The sequence below is a fragment of the Leiobunum rupestre genome, chromosome 3 (assembly GCF_980474605.1).
Source record: "Leiobunum rupestre chromosome 3, qqLeiRupe1.1.hap1, whole genome shotgun sequence".
NCBI lineage: Eukaryota > Metazoa > Arthropoda > Arachnida > Opiliones > Sclerosomatidae > Leiobunum > Leiobunum rupestre.
Genome location: NC_143386.1, coordinates 61361773 through 61378921, shown reverse-complemented (window position 1 = coordinate 61378921; position 17149 = coordinate 61361773). Strand labels below are relative to the sequence as shown.

General features: G+C 35.9%; 2 protein-coding genes across 2 annotated transcripts in view; one reads left to right on the top strand and one right to left on the bottom strand.

Annotated features, from left to right (window-relative positions):
• The window catches only part of LOC149953699 (retinaldehyde-binding protein 1-like), a 27501-nt gene extending 23191 nt beyond the window's left edge, over positions 1–4310 (top strand). Inside the window, exons 2-8 of the mRNA XM_090168905.1 lie at positions 1127–1387; positions 2238–2397; positions 2458–2519; positions 2583–2782; positions 3592–3702; positions 3760–3859; positions 3980–4310. Of these exons, the coding sequence (XP_090025031.1) occupies positions 1150–1387; positions 2238–2397; positions 2458–2519; positions 2583–2782; positions 3592–3702; positions 3760–3859; positions 3980–4137 (1029 nt within the window). The 5' untranslated portion in view covers positions 1127–1149 and the 3' untranslated portion in view covers positions 4138–4310. The remainder of the gene's footprint in view (positions 1–1126; positions 1388–2237; positions 2398–2457; positions 2520–2582; positions 2783–3591; positions 3703–3759; positions 3860–3979) is intronic.
• On the bottom strand, positions 3730–17149 carry LOC149953698 (uncharacterized). The gene is made up of 16 exons (XM_090168903.1): positions 16901–17149; positions 16060–16170; positions 14225–15624; positions 13989–14157; positions 13838–13919; positions 13648–13739; positions 13528–13585; positions 13381–13458; positions 13080–13319; positions 12443–13009; positions 12151–12374; positions 9798–9900; positions 6112–6307; positions 5570–6039; positions 5172–5495; positions 3730–4722 (listed from the first exon to the last, which is right to left on the bottom strand). Exons 1-16 carry the CDS (start codon positions 16925–16927, stop codon positions 4577–4579), a joined length of 4287 nt encoding a protein of 1428 aa, XP_090025029.1. The 5' UTR covers positions 16928–17149; the 3' UTR covers positions 3730–4576.

Here is a 17149-nt window from a genome sequence, read left to right as displayed (position 1 = left end):
TTTAAAACAGGATCTCCGCGATCTTTTAAAACAGGATCTCCGCGATCTTTTAAAACAGGATCTCCGCGATCTTTTAAAACAGGATTTCCGCGATCTTTTAAGGTAGAAGCGGATGTTATTACGGATGACGGTAGTTGAGGTACTTACGTCACAGTGTCTTTAACTTAAATTTTTTAGTGAGAAAATATTTGTAAGAAAATATTAATTTTTTTTACAAGCCCTTTCAAGCTGTTACTTCATTTTAGTGGCAATCATTCTACGTCACAGACCACGGGGCAAAACACAACGTGACAATGCTTTACAAATAATAACGTGATCACCATGGTCATCTTAATGTCATGGCTAACATTATATCGTTGCTATGGCAACGGAATTTTTTCACAGCCACAAACAACTTACGAATCAGTAAATTGTCGACTAACTAACTCACCGATGATTATAATCTTATGGTTTCAATAGATCATTCTATAAAATAATCTGGCCTGCTTGTTTTTATGTTTCTTTTACGTCACTGTCTCTTAGTTTTACAAATCTAGGAGCACGTGATGGATTCCCCAGGAGAATTTAATTTTTTCAAGTGCGCGTGCAAATCGCCGGTTCTAAGATTATACTAATAAGACACATTAAAATAAACATTTAATATTTCTACTTTTGGTTCAATTTATTTTATAGAAACATCTATTTATAAAATAAATATTCGGATAATTAACGTTTCTAGGTGTAGAATTTCTTGAATTTAGCCAGAAAAATATAAATTTCCTATAAATTCTCAACAACAGCTTCACGATGCATAATATGTAGAACCATAAGTGCATAATATGTTAAACCAGAAAGTACATATATAAAACCAGAAGTACATAATATGTAAAACCAGAAAGTACATATGTAGAGCCAGAAGTAGCGACTTTGGATGCCTTTAATTCAGGTGCACAAGTTACAATGCCTAGGAGGGTGGTGACAAGCCCTTCATGCCACGCGAGCCAACAGCTCCCTACACTTACTACAACCGTTAACTTCGACAAGTTTTTATGTAGAACCAGAATTTCATCCGTTACTTAGAAGCATATCCTTTACTATGTTACTCGCTTAAAACATGTTTAATGGAGGCAACATTTGAATTTGACAGAACCCAATCTTTCTTTAGTTAAAATGGACACAATCATCGCGCCACCCCCGGAGCCACCTTTGCGCAAGAACAAGGACCACACGCACGCCATTCGCAAACTGAAAGCTAGTCTGGAAGATCTGCGAATTGACAACCAAGTGGAGGACGAGGAAGAATTGTCGAGCAGCACAGACTCCAGCTGCGACGAAGAGGAGGAAATGGCCCTCAAGGAATTCCGGGAATGGGTCCAAGATCAACCTCACTTCGTCAACTGCCGCACAGGTTCGCTATTACAATAAAAGCGCAATTCGCTTGAAAATAAAAGATAGTTTCAGCTAGGAGCAACAAACACAAGGAGAACGCAGCTAGCCTTTAAACACGCTAACGCAGTGTTGTGTACAAATTTCATTGGACGAGCCTTTCCACTGAGCGTTTTACGGAAAGGGGCAAGATAATTTGGAAATTTTCCCCTTCTGACGGCAGTCTGCGCTAAAGCGTCTAACCAATGAAAACTGTACACAAGAAAATTCACGACTTTTGACGGGTTGCGTACTCCTTGTGTGGGGTGCTGTGTTTGTTGCTCCTAGCTGTTTATATCGTGCTTCTTAACGCCCCGGCGTTGGAACCAGACTGTGTTTCTGAAACTGTCCATTAATACAACGAGCTTCGAGGTGCAAGCTACTATTCATAATAGTCATTGACGCTAAGGCTCAAATCAGTATCAAAAATAAGTTTGATTTTCGCCTTACACTATATTTTTGCGTCAACGTTTGCCGTCGAGGCGTCATGACCCTGGTGAAAACCAGCCTTGCATGGGGTAAGCTCGTGACGGCGAGCTTTGACATTAAGCCTAATACAATAGGGACTTGGCAGCATGACGTAGATAATACGTCAACCCTGCTTTTTCCAATTGTAACAAAGCATACCAGCATGGCGGCCATAGCTAAAGGTACGGCCGGACGTCATGTAGTTGGCTTCTTTGTCTACCCGTGTTAATCTGGTTTAAGATTGGTGTAAAATATTTTGTACAGTGGTCCCACTTTGGCTATGTAGGAGGGGTAGAGCGAGATGGTTATACTGAAGTGCATTTCTCCTCTTTTAAAAGTGAATACTAATATTATCCTCCAAACAGATAGCAACTTCCTACTGCGTTTCCTGCGAATGAGAAAACTCAACATACAGTTGTCGCAACAAGTATTGGATAAGTACTTGACCATCAGGACGCATTTCCCTTACTGTTTCCATAGAATGGACGTTGATGAACCGGGAATACACAACCTAATAGCTAAAGGGTTAGTAAGCTCGTTTCTAACACCAACAATGACGTATTAACTTTGTAACTTTATCTTCAGTTACATGTTCCCATTACCAAAGAAAGACACCAAAGGCAGGATAGTCATATTTGGAGTACAGGGTAATGTAAACAATCAAACAATTATGTCCCCACGTACATTAATGTCAATCGGGTTTCGTTTAGCCGCCATGGAACTAAACGGAGGTGTACAGAAACGCGAAGACGTTTTCAGGACATTCATAATGACCTTCGAAGCCTTGCTAGAAGACGAAGAGAACCAGAAAAAAGGTCTGACGTATATCTTCGACCAAGGTGGTATTAATCTCAGTCAAATTTACCAGTTGGGTCTGAGAGATATTCAAAGACTTTTTACCGTTGGAGAGGTGAGATATATCTTTGTTTAAAACTCGTTGATCGTGGTTCGTTTTTTATGCCATTCGTGTACTCGTTTTATCAGTAATAGCAGAAGAAAATAGGGGAAGTACGTATCTGTAGCTTTGAGCCGTAGAAGTCGTCGTGTGACCCACGAAAACGCCTTTTTACGCATAATAAACCAAACTGAAAAAGTAGTCCTACTTTTGTTTTGATTCAACACGGCTATAATCGACGAAAGCAAATACGCCTTAGCTCAAATAGCAGAGAATGAGAAGGGCAATATGTTACAATTGTTCAATTTAAGAAAAATGACTTTTTAAACGATGTATTCATCCGCGATTTCCCGCCAAACCGTTTTGGCGCGAAAATTCGTGAAAAGTGACGCCTTTCCAAAGCTGACTAGAAGCGTACTTCCCCCTATTTTCTTCTGGTAATAGACGCTTAAATAAAATCGGTTCATCAATTTACCTAAATGTAGTAATAACAGAAATCCAGGACGTATACTTGTAAAAGAGTTATAATTGAAAGCTTAATTTTTCAATTTTGAAGGGCTTGTTCAATTTCACACACGCCTCTTGGAAGAAAAAAACTGCACGCTCTCAACTTTAGCCTTACAAATAAAACTAACATAAACACGTGACTATTATATTCAATGACTCGTGCATACACAAAGGGGATGGGGAAAAAATTATTGAAGCGCCTAATGCACAATAGTCTCTTAAGTAAAATCAACCAAAATCTCAATTTCAATTTCGTCTAATCTCAAACTAAGTCTTAAGTCCAGAAGTTATGTTTAAAAAGGCATTATTGCTTATAGAAAGCTGTTCCAGTGAGACACAAACAAATCCACTGGTTGTACCTCCCTCGATACCTCAAAGCTATTTATGATGTGTTTAAAACCTTTCTCAGCCCCAAACTACAGTCCAGAGTAAGTGATGTTGAATAGGTTATCAAATCATATAATAATTGCATTAATTAATTCCAGTTAGCGATACATGATAGCTTGGCCACAATACCAGATGAGATACCGCGAGAAATCCTGCCCAAGGAATATGGTGGGGAGGTACCTCTGGCAGAAATGACAGGTAAATATGCTTATTAATATCACCACAATATATAATTTTCAACATCATTTGATGATAACGTTAATGAATTTAGCTTTGCATTTATATACATGTATAAGTCATATTCAAATTTCTATACAGCTCAATGGATTGAAATCTTGCGAAGCAAGCGAAAACGCTTATTAGATTTGGATAGCATGTCCGTTGACGAAACAAAAAGACCGAAAGTAAAATCCAACAAATATGGATTTTTACGTTATGTTTCCCATTTAGTAGGTTATGATTCTAATGGTTCATAATTACCAATGTATAATGACAAAATGGGAATATGTATAATTTAAATAGGGCATAAGTGTCAGTATGTGCTGTTTCTATTTAGTTTGAGCAGTTTGTGTATAGATAAGTTATTTATTGTTAGCATAAATAACTTGAACGAACCAAGGAATTTGTATATATAATACAGTGTAACAATTCTGAATATTAACTTTTTCAATAAAATTTTGTATTTTACAGCTAAATACACAATTTATCCTGTACGCTAATATAGAGTACTAAACTTTAGAATGACCCAAATGAAAGCGGCTTTAAGCTTACAATGAAAGCAGATTTTTTTTTAATATATGCAATTTATATTAACAAAAAAGGATGATATTCGAGAATGAGTCATTCACAATTCCAAACGCTACACATTAAAACTTGGCGCATTGGCCAGTGAGTTTAGTGAAACAAAAATTAATATCACAGTACCGCTAGTCTCTCAACAAGCGTCAAGTCATTTGAAAGATTTTTGATTGATTGGAGTAGTTTGGGTAGATCATCGTCTTCAGAGTCAGCCATGTACTGGTCCTGATCAGAAGTATCCTCACCATATTCAGCTTCTAAAACTGAACAGAAGTCTAAATTGGTATATTTGTGGGAATTCATAAGAGTATTAAGTGTTCCCATTATAACAAAGCAAGCAAAGCCAAGTATACAATATTATTCAGGGTTAAATGCAAACCTAATGCGGGACTGTTAAATATCAAGATAATGTGCAGGAAAAACCAACCACAAATAGCAAAGACAGTCATTGCCAAAAAAAAATTAAACAACTAAGCGACTTCCACTTAACTAATAGCAACGTTTCACTAAAAAGAATGCCAAAATTTTAGCCTTAAGACAATATTAACCACCCAAAAAATGCTCAAAATAAATGTGTCTAATACATAAAAGAGGTTATAATATCTAAAAAAACCAAATGAAAATAAATAAGAGGCCAAATTGAAAAATAATACAAGCATATTTTATAATTATCAAAGATACTCAACATTTAGGGAAAAAAGCTTGATCTTACTTTTCAGTTGACCTTCGATGAGATACAGTTTAGTTTCCAAATTATTTTGTACGTCTGTGATGTGGTTCAATAAATGATCCCGGCATACTTCAACGTTAATGTTTTCCTCTACTTTGGGTAATGGATCAATCTTTTCCACTTGACGACACAGATGTGCACCTCGACGAGCTCGTCCCCTTCTTCGTGGAGCCGAAACAACATTAATTTTAGTCTTAATCGGCTTAGATTCTGATTGAGGAGGCGCAGCTTCATCCACCGCAATATTTAATTCAGGTTCCGAGTCACTGAATTCTTCAGGGAAGGGAGTGTCCACCTTGGTTTGCCCTGAATGGGTTGGACACTAATACTTACAAAAACATCCAAAGAGCGTGAAAACCTAATTCAAGTAAGATAAATACCAGAAGTACTTGGAAACTCTGACTGGTCTAAGCCATCCATCGTATCTTCGGTTGTTGTTGTGGCTGTCGTTGAGTCGGTACTTGAGCAAGCAGAGGTTAAGTTGGCACGCTCTTGTTGGGCCTTGTCCTCAAGTGATATAACTGGTTGTCGTAAAGGTGTTGACCGTTTATCCTGTTTGACTGAGAAGTAAGAGTGGTCAAGGGATGCAAATCCTCCAGGCGTAGTGCTTTCAGTTGTTTTTATAGTGTCAGTCATATAAGATTCATCAAGAAGGGTTCCCTTTGGGTCTGAAATACCCTCATCAGCTATAGCTTTTAAAACCCTTTCAGTCATTTCAGCATCAAGGGTCAGTTCTGCATCTAGGTTACTCGTTTTGGCTGTAAGAGTACTTTCATTTAAGGACTCATTACTGGCTGATAGAGATTTCCATGGTTGAGAAAAGTGTCTTAAATCTGTATTGGCTTTGGTACTAGATGAGCATATCATAATGACATTAGCTTCAGACTATTTCTTAAGGGATTGGTTGCAATTTGATTGGTACCTGTCTTTGGCTAAGTTTATTTTGTAGTCAAGGCTGTGAAGAACATTGACAATATTATGCATTGAAGACACAAGTTCATGACCAGCTAAGATTGAACAAGACTGTTTGCAGTTGGTGCCCATGTCATTGAACGTTGGCAATTCGCCACTTTTGAACCATTCTTGGTCAAGTCGGTATTTGAAACTACTTCTAAGGCCTATAAATACATATTTGACTTATTTGTAAAATATAATCAAGTTTATACATTTTAGAGCTAATTAAAGCTAATCAAAATATTGAAAATAGTTAGAAACAAATAAGTTATGGTGAAAGCATAAAGCCTAGTGTAAAAGTTGAGTGAAAAAAGGTTACTGAAGTCAGACAACTGATATCCCAATCCTGAAGCAAGCACAAAAATTAATTATATCTTAAATCTATTTAAAAGCTGTCTTGGAAATAAGGTTGTGGTGGCATTCAGTCAAAGTTCACTTATAATTTTTTATGCTAATGGGACATGGTGAAACCACTGGTCATATTGACCGGTTTAATTTTTAAATGAAAGCAGTCATTCAATATAGAAAATCTAAGTGAAACCCGGTAATGTAATTGCAATTTGTGCTAGAGTAAATTGCAGCCTTGGAAGGGTGTAAATTCTTGTACAGATAGCACAAAGATATCCTGTTTTTCTGGTGCTAATTGAAATTTGGCTAATTCATATTTGTGCTTAAAAATGTACCTGCACATTAATTTAATCACCTTAAATAAAGTTCACTATATTTAAAAGTGATAAATTGAAGAATTCTAAAAACCAAACTTAAGTATTTCGAGCAAGAAATGTGTGAAAATGGGAACATTTATTTTGACAAAGAAATCGCCAATCTACTAGTTCTATATTTACCCTGGTCATGTGAAATGGAAATTGACAATTTGGCCCTTAGATAAAAAAAACTACTTATTATTACCGATCTAAAGTACATATTGTCTGTTTATTTATCATATTTCATTATTATGAAGTGAAATTCATTTATGGGGATTAAAATGATCACCAAAGATACTGTACACCAGCAAAATTCGAATTAATGCCAATGGTTTAACAAAAAAAGCATGAACATATTTCTGCTGTTATCTGTACTAGAAAATTCCCATTGAACTAAGGTTTCAATTAACTATAAATAAAAATTTATATATTTTACCAAGAACTTATTTTAGGTTACTGAGAATGTACCTGTTTTACAATAATAAAAAGAACAGACTGAAAATTGTAATTGAAATAGTAACGACTTCTGTATGGGACTTATTTTAAAATATTTATTTCTTGACACAATAATTGAACATCTACCAACTATTTTGCTATTTATAATAACTCAAATCATGAAAATCAGCTTTATTAAAGTTGCCCAAATTAAATTAATAGTTGAATTGAACTTTTTCGTAACAAATTATACATGTTTTCCCTAAAAATAAAAGATTCTTACAATCAATACTAGACGGTGCTATACAATTGAGGAAAACATAGGTATACTCATTCTCAGTAGCCTAATTAAGGTCTTGATTTTAACTTCCTTTGACCTTTTGCTTCAAGCAGTATATGAATGAATGAAGGGTGGTGAATTTCAATGATTAATATAGAGTTTTGCTATTGGGGTAGTTTATGAAAATTATTCAAAGCTAATTTTTTACTTTTAAGCTTGAATATTAAGTCAAATACTTCCAAGTTCATTGTAAAACATCCTTTTTATAAATATGTCCGACAAAACTTTATCACGGTGGCTAGAATATTCACAGATTCAAATTCCCTGATTATACCCTGACCATTTTTAAGTTATTTTCCCTGACTTTTTAAGGCCAAAATTAGACAGTTAGACTTTTACATTTATCAGAAGTTAATAAAATTGTCAATTTATATTTCAGTACAAAAGTTATTTCAACGTAAAAAACCTTTCAATTATCCATATAAAAAATTCCAGGCTGAAATTTTTGCCATTTGCTCCTGTGTTGCTTACTGTTTACATCAGGGATATCATGGGAAGGTTATCCAGATTTATTCAGATAGCCAGGCTGCTCTTAGAGCTCTCAGCCAGTATAGTATTCTTTCTAAACTGGTTTTTAGCTGCTTAGATTTCCTCTGCACTCTTGGGTTGCACAATAAAGTTCAACTTTGTTGGGTACCTGGGCATAAGGGGCATCTTGGGAACGAAAGGGCCGACGCCTTGGCCAAGGAGGGTGCGAGGGCTGGGTTCATTGGACCAGTACCGGCTCTCCCCATCTCCCGGGGACTTGTGCGCGGCTTGATCTCCAAGTTTATGTCAGATCGTCAACTCAGACAATGGTCTGAGATTGAGGGTCAAAGGTAGGCCAAAGAGTTTACTCTTGGCCCTTCTAGGGAGAGAGCCAGAGAATTACTCTCGCTCTCTAGGGCTAGTATTAGGATTGTTATTGGCCTACTTACAGGCCAGGCCCGTACACGGGGGGGCCCCAGGGGATGCTCAGCGCCCCCAAATGAGTACTTGAGCATCCCCAATCTGACTGACCCAAAAAACATCGATTGCTCAATTACCGAAAGATATGATCTAGAATATTTGTATATTAATCAAAAAGGAAAATTACTTTTACTAGAGAGCTAGTATCAGTAAATATTTGAAACCATTTTACTAAAGTTTTTGAAAATTGCTTTCGCGCGTCTCACTGCACCAGAAAAACTTTTCAATTGTAGAAATATTGAACCAGCTTATAAAAAATGTTTTGACTGATATTTAAGGGCTACAACCGGATTAGTATATTTACTAATTTCATAGGTGGGGAGATAAAAATTACTCAAGGTATTGGCACCCCCAAAAAGAATTTGAGCGCCCCCGAGTTTTGGCGGCTGTGTACGGGCCTGTTGCAGGCCACTGCCATCTGAACAGACATTTAACTCTCATTGGGGTCAGTGATGACCCAATTGGCAGAGCTTGTCTAGCTGAGGAGGAAACTGCCTCACATGTACTCTGTAGCTGCGATTACTATGCAGCCCAGAGGTTTGAGCATTTGGGTATGCATCGGTTGGAGACGTATGACGTCTCTAATATCACGGCCGGGCAGATTTTAAGCTTTATGTCGGCGATAGGACTTATTTAAGTCACCCAGTTTGGGGATGCACAATGGACCTCAGGTCGAAGTGTTTGGCTTGCCACCCCCACTCAATAATAATAATCCATATAAAAATAACAGAATTTGCCATAGACCTAGAGTAAAATTACCTTAAAAAAGTGTCAAGATTAAACTGAATTTCCTGACCTTTCCCTGACTTTTTTGGCCCATTTTTGAATTACCTGACTTTTCCCAGACATGTGGCAACCCTGTTTATTAATAATGTCTACTGAACCTACTAATGCTATATACAATTTGGAAACTGACTATTAAACTATTTTTAATCCTATGTAACCTAATTTATAAAAATAAGTTGACCTTAGAGCAAGAGTCAAGCAAGTCTGAAAAACCCTATATGAGAAAAACCAGTTTTAAGTTCGAAATCTAGCATAATAACAATGATAATCTAATAATGAAAATTGATAATAGAAGATTCAAAATTTTGTACTGAGTCACCTTTATTTAAAAACACTCAAGGATTCTAATTTTGAATTTCTTTCAATAGTCACGTAGCTCGACTTACTTGACTTTTTCTCTCAGGTAGCGATATTACAAAGAAAGAATGTCCATCAACTTACCTCGAGGGTTTGTGCAGGCATAACATATATATTTATCAGGAACTTGACTCTGGTCATCAATCTTAAAACACAAAGCATGTTGCCAAGTCAAACATATCTCACACTGAAAAAAAGAAATTGAGAAATATAATTAAAGAAATGAGTAGATTTTATAACTTGAAAAATTGTACCACCGATATCTGGAAAATAATTAGGGGAAATAGTTCCAAATTAAAAATAGGGGAAATGGCAGCAAACATATTTTGAAAAATAGGAAGCAAATAGTTACCAATGTGAAAGAAAATGAAGTCTTTATTTGAACTAAATTATCTCAAATCAGTGATGCCAGATTGAGGGAAATTTCCCACACTTCAAAATGGTAAAAAGGAAATTCGAAGCAAAAAATATTTTATTCAAAGCTGACATAATAATGGCACGCCTTCATTAAATTGACTTATTATGAAAGAATCAATTAATACAATCATAAGTATTTTGTTGGATTCACTTTAGCTGGCACCCCTACGATTGTTTTTGGCAATTTGGAAAGTCGTCTGCTAAATAACTGACCCACAGGAAGGAGTCCCACTCTATCCCTAGTACAAACTGATTTATTTTAGGCGCGTTTTTTTCTCTATAGGAAAAAGCATGGGTGACGTTGCGTGATGTAGCACTGACACTACTCTATACTGGTAAAATTGTTCCTAGTTTTTATTCATTGCAAGATGAAAATAAAAGTATTATTTTCTTCAGGACATTGGTTATTTTTGTTTTATAATGTCCCAATTGTTTTACGCAAATATTAGGGATGTGCGGATAACCGTTTACCAAAGCTTATCAGTTCGGTTAATCAACCGTATTTTCGGATACTGTTTTTTGAATTAATCAAAATCGATTATAAATTTGTTTTGGCGGTTTATAAACTATTTGATAATATCGGTTATCACTTTACTACTCGAAATATTTTCTTTTCATTCAATTAATCGTTTTCACCGATTCTCTTATCGATTATTTGGATTTCCTTCACAATATCCCAAAAAAAAAACTATATCGATTATCCCAGCTATTTTCACATCTGAAGCTGGTTTTCCAACTGAAAAAAGGGGGTCGGAAAGGGAAATTCCATTTTCGCAATCTGGCATCACTGTTTCAAATACTGAATTAGTTTTAGAATATCCGATCCCAAAAATTCATTAGATATTTTCCAAAAACGTAATTTTGTACTAACAAGGGAAGGTCTTGGACTGTAAGTATGGGATCCGAGAAAAAGTTATGGCAACCTTTAGACCATGCCCCAGGAAGGTATCAACGGGTGGATTTTTCAAAAGGTCAAGTTTTAAGACCTTTCGAAATTTTACATTGGTCAATATGGTTAAAAATGGTCAGCTTGCGATGGGAGTGGTCAATATGGTCCAAAATGGTCAGTTTGCTATGGGAGTGGTCAAAATGGTCCAAAAGGTTTAGTTTGTTATGGGAGTGGTTAATATGATCTAAAGTGTTCAGTTTACCTAAGTCCCCTAAAACATTTGATTTCGTCAAGTTATAACCCATAGGGAGGTTCAAAACAATTAGTTAAAATATTATCTGGCCACCGCAAGCATTTTTTTTTATTGGTAAATTTTGAAATTGTTTGTGTTTGCCGTAATTCCGAACCCACCTTAGATTGTTTCAATTACCATATGACTGATAGCGGAAACACAGTGGCTGAATAAATAGCTAGACTATTCAAAATATACCAAAGTGTAATAGATAACGCCAGACTATCATGATTTTGAATTTTTTTTGAATGAAATGCATTGATAAATGAGCTATGAGATTGGATAGATCAGTTTTGATAAAGGTGCATTAACTAAATGTGTATAGCAATATTTTGGGAAAGGTTCCTTTTTTGCGACAGGAACTATTTGAATAGCAATATTTTGGGAAAGGTGCTTTTTTTGGCCGGAACTAAATGTAACCACTGTGTTTCCGCTACCAGTCCTATGAAATTAGCATATAAAATCCCATAAGAAATTTCCGGCTTGACCAAAGTCAAAATTTCGAAAGGTCATAAAATTTTATCTTTTGACTCTGCTGATACCTTCCTGGGGCATGATCTAAAGGTTGCCATAACTTTTTCTCGGATCCCAGACCTTCCCTTGTAAGTTGTAACTATTGTCTATCGATATGCCTCAGCTTTGACCTTTTGAACACTTATTTAAGCCGATGGTGTTTTTCCCTGATTCATTGAAAATAAAGTACCCTAGGGACCAATTATTGATTTTAGGCTAGATTAGGGATCTTGAAGAAAAACCGGGACTTTTAGGTATTTTAGGTACCTGGTGGGGTTCAGGCTTGAATGATAAAAGTAATGTAACTCAAGAAACCCAGATCTCACCTGGATCATAAGTCCATTTTCTTCATTTACTTCACAAATACAATGAACAACTTCATCATTGTCAGCTCTGTCGTCCAGATCATCAACGAGATCTATACCATCATCAACTTCATCTTTTGCCCCTTCATCAGCTTTGGACGTGGTAGTAGACTCTGAACACCGATCCGAACGTCGTCTTGTAACTGGACCTATACCTTCTTTTTTGTCCTGGCTTTCTTCATCGACTTGATATGAATGACTTAATTATTTGAATCACAATTACATAAAAGAATTAACAATAAAAAATAGCTACCTCTCTCTAACTTTAGTTTCTTTGAACTGTCACTTTTGGTAATTTGAGCATCAGTTTTCTTTTCCATTTTATTTTTGCTTTTCTTTAACTCACTGGATAGATGCGGTTTCGATTCTGCTGGTTTAGACGAAGATTCTGAATTACTTTTAGTTCGTCCAGGTGTCCTAATTTCCCCCTTGGCAACATCTTTAAGGCATCTCATCTTTTCAATTTTACACTCTGATGTACGTCTTGGACGTTGAATACCTAGTGCAACTGTCTTGTAGTTGGTATACACCGAATCATCTTTCTGAAACCTCAACTTAGCGTGTCTGGTTTCCATTTTTGTGATGGGATACGCTCCTTTGCCAAACAATGCTTTAGATGGACTAGTTAATGGCCCTTTAATTAAAGGAGTAGAGATCGGAACTGCTTGGGCATCTGCGTCCATAGGAGTAAATGCCTTCAACGGTGTTTTCAAACCACTTTCATCTTTAACTTCTTTAACCTCTTCTGAAGTACTCAAAGTATCCGTAGCTTCGTACGTGGGCGTTTCACTCTTAACTTCAGTCTCAATCTCTTTCTTAACTAATGACATTAAAAAAATCCATGGAGTGCTCGGACAAAACAGTCAAAATTTATGAAAATCAGCTCATACTTGCAGGAGACGGAGTTTCAGATTCTTCTTCAGACTTAACACCAGTATCATTATCAATTTTTTTTAGTTTTCTAGGCAACAATAAATGCACTCTGGGTTTCGGCTTCAGTTTGGGACGATGATAATGCTTTATGTGTGATGCCAGAAGGGTTTCCTTTCGAAAAGACTTATTGCATTTTTCGAAGTGACATTTGAACTGATTGTGATCCTCTTCAACCTTAAACTGTTTCTTAGGTATAACTATTGAACGAAATAATTTGTGAAGGAAGAGATGAAGTAATAAAAATTACAGTATTCTTACAGTTAGAATTAGGAGAATTAAGACTAGAGTCATCATCCGTTGAGCTTCGGTTCAATATAGTTTTGAGCACTGGGTCTTCTAAGTGAGTTAAATATTAAATTTTTAGTAATAAAAATTACTTCCAAATAGAAGAGATTTTGAAAGTACTTGATATCTCTTCTTCAACTTGTAACTTTTTAACTGCAGCAATAGGTATTGGATGGATCTTAATATATCAAATATTAATTTTAGTATTTCAATAGATGAGAAACTTGAGCTTGTATATACCAGTTTTTCCACAAAGTCAGTTGGGACTTTAGCAATGCATGTGTAAGGCAATCTTCTAACAAAGCCATCAAAAAACTCCACGAGATAATAATCTGATTTTGGTAAAAAAATAATAATAATAATCAGCTATGCTAATACTTTGTGTAAATCATTAATTAAATTGACCAAAAAGGACTATAAAAATGCTTACTATCAGAATGCACTTCTTTCACAGTTGCGCTGTACATTTTTCCATCAGTCCACCTAGCCAGAACTTTTTCATTTACTTTAAACTATAACCAAAATCAAGGGTATCAGAAAGGCGTTTCTCATTTCTATAAATAAAATTTAAAACAACTGACTTGGCAAGACTTTTCTTTCGGATCCCTTTTACCCGGAAACGGTTGAGCTACAGCTCTTAATTTTTTGCTGTGCATAGAAATCCATTCATCATAACGACTACTCCAGCCATCGAAGTGAATTAAAATCTCAGCTCTTTCTTGGTCAATTTCAACTATCTTTGCCATATACCTACACAAAACATATAAAACCGAAAGTTACATTTTCTCATTAGGAAACGGCTCTTTCTCTAAATTACCATTTTTCTTGGAAGTCCATGGCCTCAAGTTTATAACCAATTTCAAATATAATTCCAGAACGTTTAGGGATTCTTTTGAGTTTACCAGGACTCTCCATACTACCATCTTCGCTTACACTTCGGCTTGACCTTCTTGAAGCTGAAGAACTCTTCTTCTTTCCTTTGTTCAAAAGTGATCTCTTACGAGGTCGCGAACGCTGTCCATCACCCTCAGTAACCGTTGATTCTGAGTTAGATGGGGATATGGACCTTTCAACGGACTGGTTAAAGCCATCATTGGAGTCCTCCTTTTGGCTAGCACTAACTGATGGCCTACTTTCTTCGGAAAAACACGGCGAGACACAACTTGTTAAAGTACCAGTACTGGGGCTTTTCACCTCATCATAACTGCTTGTTGGAACTGGTTCCGAAGACCCAAGTTCAGTTGGGGGATGCAAGGATCCTAAGCTCTCCGATCTGTTGGACGGAATTGGTGATTCGTCAGTTAATACTTCCCCCGTTTTGGCTTTCAACATCTTCTCGTGCCTTATGTCTTTTTCTTTCAGTTCTTTAACAATGTTTTTTGCCACTTTCAACTTGGGTTTTTTGGCAGCCATTTTGGCTTCCAGCTCTTTAAGTCTTTCAATCTCTGATATTGGTTTTTTGGGTGTACCTTGGACTGGAGATTTTGGCGTGTGGGAACTGGAAAGGGCCAACGAAGAGGGTCGGTCTGCTATTTTGGGCTTAGGACCTCGTTTCATTGAAAGCCGTTCAGACTGGGCAGTTTTGGGGGTGCTACTTTCATCAACCTTTTTGCTATCATCCTCTGATGCCAAAGGAGAAGTTGGTTTCGATATTGACATTTCAATGTCTTTGTTAAGGTTTTCTGTCTCTAAGTCCGCTTTTTCTATTGTTTCTGAGCTTTCAGTTTGCACTTTGAGTTTCTTCAAAGGTAAATTGTCACTGTCAGAGTCGCTAATTGAGGCTTCCACTATATTTTCAGTTTGTTTCTCTTTTTTGGAACTCCCGCGGGGTCGACCGATTTTTCTCTTCTCACCTTTCACCTCTTGTTTGGGGAAATCAATTCTCGTTTTGCCCTTGGCAGGAGACACAACTTTCTTATCACTTAATTTTTGTTTACCAGAGTTAGCTTTATTTTTGTCCATTTTGGGTGGTTTAACTATCCGAATTTTCGATTTTGACTTCACCGATTCACTTGAGCCAGACGCAGGAGGTTTCTTTATGCCCGTGTCAGAGTCATTGGAGGTATCCATGTTAAGTATTTTGGATCCCTTTTTCTTTGCTTTAGTTGTCACGGTATATTTGGTAGGCTCTTCCACATTAACTTTATTTATTTGACCGTCGGTTGACTGCGACCGTTTCACTTTTGCAGGTTTCGCCTCTACTTCGCTATTTTCTTCCTAAACAAATGTTAGAAGCATTTGGTTTAAACCTTGGCAAAATACTAAAAACTATATAACAATTTATTCTTTGCGAGACTATTCTGCAACATTTTTTATTCAGTTTTTTCTGAGATTGTATACCAAGTGTGCAAGTGCTCCAGAGCGGTACAAGGCAAGTTATGCAATAAAAGGTTAATTTACATACAACCATGGGAATGTACTCTTTAAGTTAATAAAATATAATATAATGTAATATAATATAATATAATAAAAAACCATTTTCTCTGGGAGACCTCCTAGAGCCTTATTAGAATCACCTCAATGCAACCTCAAACAGAAATTGAAAATTAATGTTATCCAAGAATGCTTTGGGGGCCATATGTTGTCTCTTTCCATTGAAAAGTAATACAAATAAATACAGACAGAACAAAATATGATTATGGATTGGCTTACTTCTGGCACATCCGATTCTTGGTTTGTTTCAGATTGTGATGATGAGGTATGTTCTGAATTTTCATGAGCAGTTGAAGGAATAGGTTCACTTTCATCAATCAACTTAGAATTCTAAGAATAAATATTTTTGTAAGTTTAACTTTGATAAAATTGGTACAACTATGCATTCACCTATCAAGTATCAACAGACTTAGCTTAGGGGGTAGCTGTGACTAAATTATGAAAGAGTGAAGCAAAATAATAAAAATTTTAGCAGTCTAATAATCTCAAACTATTTTGTACAAAATTTTAGGTGGTGTTAATTAGTCCATGATACAGCTATGCCCATGATAATTTTTTTCATATAAAACTATTCATATTATGATCCATCCAAATTGAATGAAAAAAGTCCTCAACAATTTAAAAAATAAGGTTTTTTAATCATAAAGGCGCTTCATTTATTCTTTGACTTTTCTAACTCCTCACTTATTTACCATTTAAATATTACTGCTCAAAACTAAAATTAATAAACTGTGTACACATTTTCAAATATAAATATGAATTATTACAGTAGGCTACATTACAAAAACTACCAAATTTAAAAAAACACAATAAATTTGAAACCAATTGCTCACTCACAAAAGCCATTCAAGGCACTTTCAATTCACTATTACACCTTGGATTAATAATAGAAGCTAACGCTTCTATTATTAATCCAAGATTACACTTATGCAGACAGTTATCTCCGAAATAATAAAACCCATAACAATATTTGAAACGTTAGTCCTTTAGTACAGAACCAAATACCGATTATATAAATCTCTGATATACACAAGTATGCAAAAGTGAAATATCAACTTACCAAAATATAACTAAAAAGACGAAACATATTAATGTTAGAATTTATCTTTCTGTTTCAGCTCTATTGTAGAATCTCTTGTTCCCGTCACATGGAAATATACCCTAGTCTGGGCCTTGGCCCATAGAACGGAACTCTACTAGAGCTTTCACATTTTTTTTTCATACTAATCTTCACACACCCATGTATCGAACGAATACTAAACGTTCAAGAATCACACCGAAAACAATTCCGATACTTATAATAAATAAA